Below are 10,128 nucleotides of genomic sequence, written 5' to 3'. Positions count from 1 at the left end.
CATATGTTCAAGCTTTCCAATAACTTATTTTTATACCTTGTTTTTGTCTTTATTGTATTATCTAGAATTTTCCTTTGATTGGTTATTCCCTGAGAGTAATTGTTTTTTTAATATTTCATACTAATTTTTATCATGCCCCACCTTTCTCATTTCTGTTACTATAATTTCCTTATTTTTTCCAAAACCTCCAATTCCTATTCTGTTCCCTTCTTGTTTTCCTTTACCTTCTTCCTGCTTTCTTTGCTTCAGTTTTTAACCCTAGTACCAAATTTTTAATTTGTGAGCTTCAATTATATTCAATATATTACCCACAATTAACTCTGTCACAAATTAATATTACTTGTCTGTGCACAAAATCAATTCATGAAAGATTTATTAATGTAAGATAGAGGAGTTCTGAAGGTTAAAGTAGGCAGAGAGAGATCTTGTAAAGTGCAGTTTCGCTTATCTCCACCAGATGGCTCTCGATGCAGTTACTCCCCTTTCCTGGCAATCTCAGCCCTCTCCTGTTCAATTCCAGCTCAGTTCTCTTTGTTTCCTCTTCCTGCTTCCTCTGTTGATGTCAATCAAGAAGCTGACTCATGCCCTGTGGATCTCCATTTTGTCTGTCCTTTCTCTCTTCTTCTCCTCCTTTCCGCTCCCACATTCTCTAAATTTTTAAGTTTCATATTGTTGGCAGCTTGCCAAGAAGAAAAAATTAAAGATATCCTCCTCTTCACACACATTTGTAAAGTTCCCTAGATTTTACTCCCTCACTTACTTATTTGTGCTTTCTAGACCCCAAAGCAGTTTTCCTTCTGCAGGCCATAAAGGATGGAGAAGATCTACAGCCCACCCCAATCACATCACTTGACACACAACTCACATGTCCTGCAATGCTGTTGTCATCCAGGGGACACCAAAAACTGCAACAATTTCTTGCCATCAAGAACCGGAGGGGTGGGGAAAGGGAGGAGGCAAATTGTAAGGACATATCCCCCTCTTTTTGACACCACCTGAGACAATAAGGACTCAGAAGCTATGAACTATAAACCAGGAGTACAAAGTGCTCCAACGGATGGCTTCAAAATAACTGGATCCCAAATTATTAGTATGGGAAACACATTAGGACGATTAGAAATATAGACTAGGTTCCTAAAATGTGTTCGAGAGTCCCACAAAAAGAGGTGATCAAATGTCTCTTCATTTTTGTGTAATTATTTGTGTATATATTAGTATATATTGTCTGTATGTTTGTTGTATGGTGAACACCCATATGTGTATCTTTGGTTTCTGCCTGAGAGCATCCAGTTAACCTTGGAACTTAAGGGGACACTGACTTGTACCCAATTATTCTTGCATACATATGAGGGTGGGATTGAGTTCCACATCCTCTTCATCCCTTCCAAAGGTTTAAACAGGTTCCTTAGTAATTTTATTATTTATTTGTTTTCGCCTGTCACTACACTTGTTATTCTAGTGTGTATGTTCTCTTTTACCCAGAATAAGCTTCGGGAACACTGCAAAACAGATCAACAGGTATGTATGCTGTGATTGAGCAGGAAATTATCCATGCACATATGTAAGTCTGTATTTGCCCTATATAGTAAAAATAACTAATTTGGACAGTGGCCCATAGTATGGTGTTTCAACACTTTGAAACCCATGGGGTCACATAAAATTTCAATTGGATCTCCCCTGTAAATTGGACAATGTTCCCAAGGTGCAACTTAGCCTTTTGCATTCTTTTTGGAGAGCGAGCTAACAACCCACCCTTAAGTGTAAGACCAGAGCCAAGATAATACAAATACAAATAAAATTGCATAGAAAGGCCCAGGTGAAGGCATCTCTCATGACATGTCAACACCTGTGTCAGTTGGAAAAATGCTTATGGTCAATATACTCCTTCCTGCTGAGTGTAAAGCATAAACCTTCAGATTAAGAAATGGAAAAGAAAGATGCCATTAACAACTGATAAATAAAACTAAAGTTTTGAAAGAGGGAGCTCATCTATTCATCCCAGCTAATTTCTATATAATGCCATTGTGTAATGTTAGCTCATGTGCAACAACAAATAGTCTCAGAAGCCTGCAGTTTGAGGCCCTCTTCGTACTCACATGCACACACCAGGACATCACCCCACATGCATAAAGTTACAGCACTTAGGGGAGTATGATGTCACCGAATGGGACATCTAAAAGTTTATTAGTGGTGGGGACACTTGTTATCCTGTGAAGAACCATGCTCCCAAAGGAGGATTGTTACCAGGGGAATGGCCATTGTGTGTGCTCCCCTCCCCCCAAATTCTAAGGTGTCAGATCATAGGATAAATGTTCAAAATGAACAGGATGGGTACACAGGCACAAACCACATTCTGAAATGGTATAGGTGAGCAATCCTGAAGCCATTTTGACTCTCCCCCAATGACCTCAAATGTTTCTCTTATTAGGAGGAAGTATAGGAGGGGGTACCTTTTACTAAGGTAGTAGGGATGGGGCAGGAGAGTGCTAGAGTTTTGTTTAGTCCAGTTGTATGGGCTCAATTCCAATCTGTTACCTCAGAGAATGCGTCGGCTAACTAAGGCCCATGGGCCAGATCAGGCCCACTTGCCTTCTAGATCTGGCCTGCGGATGGTCCGAGAATCCAGGCAGCCAGCATAGTGTGCACGCGTGATGGTTTTTGTGACTCAGCCAGGCTTGGGGGTCAAAAGTGAGGTGGGTGGCTGCTTGAGACAAGTCCCTTCTCTGTCTGTTGCACGCGCAGCAATATTTTCTTCCGGGGTGGGGAAGAGGGAAAAGGAGCCAGAGTTTGGATTTCCATCATGAAGCTGACGGTGACTGACCTCAGGAAGGGCAGTTGCAGCGGCAGGGGCTTGGAGGCGCCTCGGGAGCGACGCCCGCCCGTGTCTGTATTGGCAGTGCTCCCCTCCAGAGGAAGCGAGGAGTGCCTGGGTGGCTGCACTCCGAAGCAGTTCTGTGCTCTGCTGGGGAGGCCGCTCGTTAGCTACACAGTGCGAGCCATGGAAAGGTAAATAGCCATTGCCACCTCGTCTTCCCTCACAGGGGGAAAAGAACGTTTTTGCTTGAGCGGCGCCCGCCTGATAGTGTGGCCAATGGCTTTCCCCTTCATCCACACATGCACACACGCTCTCCAGGGCTGACAGGAATAGCGCGCTTACCTCAGCCCCCCACCCCCATGTGGACCATTTGGATCCCTTCCAATCACAATTCAGACCCTATTATGGGACTGAAACTGCCTTGGTTGCGCTGGTTGATGATCTCCGGAGGGCTAGGGACAAAGGTCAAAGCTGTTTCCTGGTTCTGCTGGATCTCTCAGCTGCTTTTGATACCATTGACCATGGTATCCTTCTGGTCTGTCTAGAGGAGTTGGGAGCTGGAGATACTGTTTGCAGTAGTTCCGCTTCTTCCTTCTGGTGTTGGGGGATGAGTGTTCACACCCCTGGGCTCTCACTTGTGGGTGCCTCAGGGCTCCATCCTCTCCCCCATGTTCTTTTACATGAAGCCACTGGTAGAGGTCATCAGGGGGTTTGGGCTGTGTGTTCACCAGTATGCATATGATACCCAGCTCTACCTCTCCTTTAAATCAGAACCAGTGAAGCCAGTGAATGTTCTGTGCGAGTATCTGGAGGCTGTTGGAGGATGGATGGTGCCACAGACTCATATTTTTGTGGGAAATCGCCTCCTTCTGTGACATACGTATGATGCTTTTTGGGTAGTCTTTGGCTAAGTGGTTGGGCAAAGCCAAAAGTTTTTAAAAGGGTCTGCACTCCTTTGTCCTGGGTTCCTGACCTCCTTGCAAATGGGAAGGGCCTCTGTTGCAACAGGAAATAAAGATATACATATTGGCCCGAATAGAAGATGCACCTGCAAATAAGCTGCACCTTTAAAATTCAAGGTTTATTTGTGGGTGCGGCCCGCCTCTCGACACTACCGCCCTGAACGGGGGCAGGGGGTGGCTGGCACTCGGTGCCCCGTTCCCCAAGCCAGCACTTGTTTCAAGCATGCTGTGTGCCCGCCTCCTGACACTACTGTCTCCCAGTACTCCCTCCCCAAGCCGACACCGGGGGGAGGCTGGGGAGCAGCGGGCGGGCGGGCTGCGCACCGTTGCCCCACACTCCCCAGCTGCTTCCGGTGGGGGGGAGCCGCGTCGCTTTGCCAGAGGCCTCTCCCCCTTCCCCCTTCCTTACGGTAGCTTGGGAGACGCAGTCAGGATGGGTGCAGTTGTCTCACACACCCTGAAGGCCCTCGTGGGGAGCTGTTTAAGCAGCGATACCGTAAGGTCACGAATATAAGCCGCACTTTAACTTTTCACAATTGGAATGGGGGGGGGGGAGTGTGGTTTATATTCGGGCCAGTGCAATACTGTACCTTGCTTTTGCTGGATCCTGCCTCAGCTCATTATTCTCTGACAGATAACGAACTTGGGGGATGTTAAAAGGCACCCCCCATTTTCTGGTAACATATCTGACTGGGTTGCCCCAGCCATGCTGGACGGCTTCCAACATATATAAAATATAATAAAACATTAAACATTAAAAAACTTCCCCATATAGCTGGCTTCCCCAAACTCGGTCCTCCAGTTGTTTTGGGACTACAATTCCCATCATCCCTAACCACTGGTCCTGTTAGCAAGGGATGATGGGAGTTGTAGTCCCAAAATAGCTGGAGGGCCGAGTTTGGGGGGTGACTGCCATATAGGGCTGCCTATGCTTGGGGGTTGCATAACTCTATACAGTGGTGCCTCGCAAGACGAAATTAATTCGTTCCGCGAGTTTTTTCGTCTTGCGATTTTTTCGTCTTGCGAAGCACGGTTTCGGAAAAGTTTTGGAAAAGCTTCAAAAATCACCAAAGTCTTCAAAAACCTCAAAAAAGGCTACCACACTGCATTCTATGAGTTGCTCCTCAAAGTCAAGTCGCAACTGTATTAACGGTTTTAAGAAAAAGGAAACAAACTTGCAAGACGTTTTCATCTTGCGAAGCAAGCCCATAGGGAAAATCGTCTTGCGAAGCAACTCAAAAAACCAAAAACCCTTTCGTCTTGCAAGTTTTTCGTCTTGCGAGGCATTCGTCTTGCGAGGTACCACTGTACCCTCTAACATTTCTCCAAGGAAAACAGGGACATCCTAAGGAAAAGCCTGACATTCTGGGATCAAATCAGAAACCAGGATGGCTTCTGTAAATCTGGAACTGTCCCTAGGAAATAGGGACACTTGGAGGATCTGAGATACTGGGTCCCTTGATGGGAAGTTGGACTTTAAAAGTCAAGCCCATTTTTTCTTATACCAATGTGAAGGTAAAACGGAGAGGGGAGAGACCCATGCATGCCACCTTGAAAGGTGGGATAGAAATGTAATAAGCAATTTTAGTTTCTGGACTTCATGGTCTTTCCTCCAACCCTTTTAGGTGCCAACTTTACTTCAAAATGTGGCAAGGCAGCTATGCTGGATTGGGGGGCCCTCGGGCTCATTCTGCTCAGTGAGTCTCTGGACCTGTGCTCTAGAGTCTTAACTCTTATGGCTGCCACTCAGTACTGTATCTGCACTCTTCCCACCTTCACATAATCCGAGAGCTCCGCTCCTGGGGCCCTCCACGTCTCGAGGTGTCGCTGTGAGGAGCGAAGCATCCCTTTTAACCCGCTGAACTGCTTTACTACTTATTGGGCCGCCCAGTTGACCCTCTCGCGCGTTTTTGTTTTTTTTTGTCTCTCCGGAGATCTCGCGGGCCTTGGACGTTGTATTCCACCCACGTGAGCCGAGTGTAACAAGCGAGGGGGGGGGGGTGCGCGACGGGAGTTACATTGTAGCAATGAAAGAAGAGCACTAGGTGCGCGCATACACGAGAAAGAAACGAGAGAGAGAGGGGGGCTTGAGGGAGAAAAGGAAGCAGTCGCTTGCACGTGTGAACAGATAAATTTGTGCCCTTGTGTAGCTGCTGCCGCTCTTCCTCCTTTCTGGATCCGGATCAAGGGAAATCCGGATCTGGCTGACAGGCAGCCCCTTCCTGCCTCTACCTACCTACCACGACCCTCCGCTAAGCTTCGGCACTCACACAAGCCGGGTCCGTTTGGCATTACTCCCGACAAGGCCAGCCCATGGCCAGCGGAGGGTGGACGCTACCCGGTGAGGATTTCCCATCCTCGCAGCCGCCGCCTCCTCCTTCCCAAACGAAGCAGCCACCGCCGCCTCAGCCTACTGCCGATGCTGCAGCCGCCGCTGTGGAGCACGATCTAGAGCAGTGGCGCGAGAAGCAGGAGAACGACAGGTACTGGGTTCTGCGCAAGCAGTTCCTCCTCCGCAACCTGCGGGGCTACTCGGACGCTGCCGCCTTCCAGAAGCTTCTGGCACTGTCTCATGCTTGGACCAACCACGTCTTCATGGGATGCAGGTGAGATGAGGAACGTTTTTCGTTTATTATGCACTTCCCCATCCCATCTCTGCACACATGAAGTCCTCAGTCGCGCAAGTAATAACTGTGATATATAGCCAAAGACCCTTGTTAACAAAGAAGAGGCTCGGATTGTTAATAGGGAGGTGGGGTGGGGGTGGGGACACACACACACACGCGCGCGCGCGCGCGGGCATATCTTTCATCCATTCATTCAGTGCATTTCCTGTTGTTTGTTTAGGAACACAGGAAGCTGTCTTATACAGGTCCGTGTAGTTCAATATTGTCTGTGCTGAGGGGTAGAGGCTCGCCAGGATTTTTGACAGGGATGGATGATTGAGCGAGTTGGGTATATTTAGCCTGGAGAAGAGAAGACTGAGAGGTGATGTGATAGCCATCTTCAAATATCTGAAGGGTTGCCACATGGAAAATGGAGCAAGCTTGTTTTCTCCTGCTCTGGAGTTACAAGAAAGAAGATTCCAACTGAACATTAAGAAGAATTTTAGGATGGTAGGAGCTGTTTGACAGTGGAACAGACTACCACTGGAGGTGGTGGACTCTTCTGCACTGGAGGTTTTTGAACAGAGGTTGGCTGGCCCTCTGTTAGTGATTCTTTAGATGTGATTCCTGCATCACATGGGGTTGGACTAGATGACCCTCAGGCTCCCTTCCAACTTTGGATTTCTAAGGCATCTCCTGGGAGGGCTGGGGAAAAGAGTCAAAGATTGAACCTGGGGTCTCATGTAAACAAGGCAGATGCTTTATCATTGAGCTATATCCATTTCTGTTCAATAATTTTGACATAGAATGCTGCCTTTTACTGAGTCAGCCATTGTTCTTTCTAGCTCAGTATTGTCTGCAACAGTGCCAGGGAACCTGTGTCCCTCCAATGTTGTTGGAGGCCAAATTCCACCAGCCCCACTCGTCTTGACCAGTATTATTGTTATTGGTCAGGTATGACAGGAGTTGTTGGAGTCCAATTAGGTCTGAAGGGCTACAGGTTTCCCATCCCTGTAGTTCTCAAGGATTTCTGACAGGGATCTCTCCCAGCCTTACCTGGAGGTGCCAAGGATTGAACCTGGGCCCTCCGTACAAAGCAGATGCTCTGCTACTGACCTTAGCTCCCTTTTCCTCCTCTTCTCATTATTCTTTGTTCACAACTCATTTTCCTTTCCATTCAGTGATTTTCAGTGTTAGTATTTAATATTTATATCATGCTGTAGCAATAAATAGTAAGAATAGGTTACAGACAGAAAACCAGTAACAATGCAATAAACAAGAGCACCCTGTGATAAAACCATCCACTTGAAGCAAGCAGTCATTTAAAAACATCAAGAGCATAGTAAAGAAAAACCTTTTGGAAAAACAGTAGCAGAACTAACCGTGAAAAGACTGCTTGAATAAAAACACTTTTGCTTTGGGTTCAAAAGGCAGCAAAGAGGAAGCTGGGCAAATCTCTACAGGAAGAATATTCCACAGTTTCTATTCTTGTGAGCACCCCATTAGCACCTGTCTGATTGCCATTATAGAGCAGCGACAAAGCCTGATATTCTGCCAGTGAAAGGCAGAATATTAAATGTTCTGTTTACCGTCTTCATTGAACCACAAAGCGATTCCAAGTTCCCAACACCTTTGAGACCCTACAGGTCTTCTTCAGGGGAATATTTGCTTATTGGCTTGGTATCACCGTCATTGGTCAAAACCAATCCTTGGATCATCTTCTACTTCACAAGTAATATTTCCCCGACTATGTTAAGGTATTGAATATTTGTGTGGTTCAATAAATCTTGTGGACCTCTTTAATAGTCTGCCATGTCCACTGTTGTGGCATGGATGGGCCTTTGGTTTGCACCTGCAGGCAGCCCACGTTTCCTTAACTTTGCATCATTTGGGGCCCAATTTCTTCTCTCCAGAATAATTCATCCTCCATTATTTACTCCCCGTCCCACAAACAAGGAAGCTAGAAGCCAGTGCTTCCAGGTCAGAGGGCAGGATGAGCAGGTTGTCTTAGAATCATAGAATTGTAGGGTTAGAAGGGACCACAAGGGCCATCTAGTCCAACCCCCTGCAATGCAGGAATCCTTTTGCCCAAATGGGCTCATGATCTACTGACTGAGCTATTTAGAATGGAGCCCCTGGTTTTTATCGGCTACTGGGGCCACATCTGCAGCAAACATTTAAATCATTGTTATACCACTTTAAAAAGTCATTGCTTCAATCCTGTTTAACTCACAGAGCTACAATTCCCAGAGTTCCCTGTGATTATTTAACCACTTTGAGAATAGCAGCTCTGTGAGGGGAATAGGGGTATCATAGTGCTTTAAATGTATATTCTGGATTTGGACATAGTCAGCATAGCATACAGTTGCAATCAAAATTATTCAACCCTCATTGCGAATCAGGTATATTGTCAAAATTACAGACTTTCAGCTGTCTGCAATAAGCAAATCAAACAAAAGCGATTGAAATAGCTCAACACAATGGATGCTTCAAGTGGTTTTCCCAAATTCAGCTGAAATTGCAACTTATACGGGCTTCCCCAGTCTCACTATTATTCAACCCCTTCATGACAAGAATCTTTAGTACTTAGTAGAGCAGCCTTTTGCTGCTATGATGTGCTGCAAATGAGATGCATAGCCAGACAGCAGCTTCCAGCAGCGTTCCTGAGGAATCTCAGCCCATTCCTCATGGCCTCCACTTCAGTAATATTCTTGGGTTTGTGTGCTGCAACTGCCTTCTTCAGATCCCACTAGAGATTTTCTATGGGGTTCAAGTTAGGTGACTGTGATGGCCGCTATAGAACCTTCCAGGACTACTTCTGCAACCCACCCTTGGTGAAATTTGAGGTATGCTTGGGATCACTGTCTTGTTGGAAAATCCAAAGATGCCCAAGCTTCAGCTTACTCACAGATGGCATGACATTTCTGTGGGAATGTTGTGGACAGTAGGAGAGGATATATTGATTAATTATTATCCTTCCTCACTCATGCTAGTGAGTGATATAGATATAGATCTCAGAGCTCATTCCCCTTCACACAGCAGAAAGCTAGTTTGCAGATTCATTTGAATATCTTTAGTTAAGCAATCCAATCTGGCATGCCCAGATTGGAGTATATTCCTGGTAAGATCCCTTAAAGACTTGTGTCTTTTATTTCTTTTTTCCTTATAAGTAATGAAGTTTACTCACGTTCAGTTCACAGTATGATCCCTGAAGGCAGCCTTTAGCTTGTAGTTACAGATACAGTGTGGCTTACATCCTTGTAAGGATGGGCCGATGTGCTGCTGGCACAGAGCCAGCAGACAGCATCAGGAGCAGTGGCCAAAATGGAAGAGAGTGGCAAAAGAGAGGAGGGATGGCGGCTGGAATACCCCCCCCCCCCCGTCTGTGTCCACTCTAGGGAAACAAGGAATGTTGTATTATTATTATTTTTAAATCATTTTTATTGATTTTCCAATAAAAACAGCCAATTAACATATCCATATCATAAGCCTATTAAAAACAATAAACTAACATAAAAAATGACCAAATTACCATCCAAATTATTACTAATAATTTTTTTGGGGGGGGGCTCCCCATAGTCTGGACCTTTGAAGTGTATCTCCAATATCTTCGATCCTGCCTCTTGTTGTTGTTTTCATGTTTTCCACATCCCAATCTTAACGCTTTAAAGTTCTCCGCCCCTGGCTCTGCGATTCTCAGTCATGTCAGAAATCATATATCCTTTCGTCCATCGAATACAGCTTT

At 45.9% G+C, this 10,128-nt stretch overlaps 1 protein-coding gene across 1 annotated transcript in view; it reads left to right on the top strand.

The window, feature by feature from the left end:
• Positions 1–5,718: 5,718 nt before the first annotated feature.
• LOC144324863 (NF-kappa-B-repressing factor-like) overlaps positions 5,719–10,128 on the top strand; it is a 35,281-nt gene continuing 30,871 nt past the window's right edge. Inside the window, exon 1 of the mRNA XM_077922929.1 lies at positions 5,719–6,383. Coding sequence (XP_077779055.1) covers positions 6,091–6,383 — 293 coding nt within the window. The 5' untranslated portion in view covers positions 5,719–6,090. The remainder of the gene's footprint in view (positions 6,384–10,128) is intronic.

The sequence above is a fragment of the Podarcis muralis genome, chromosome W (genome assembly GCF_964188315.1).
Source record: "Podarcis muralis chromosome W, rPodMur119.hap1.1, whole genome shotgun sequence".
Lineage (NCBI taxonomy): Eukaryota > Metazoa > Chordata > Lepidosauria > Squamata > Lacertidae > Podarcis > Podarcis muralis.
The sequence above is the reverse complement of the archived record's forward strand: the minus strand, read 5'-3'. Positions and strand labels throughout refer to the sequence as shown.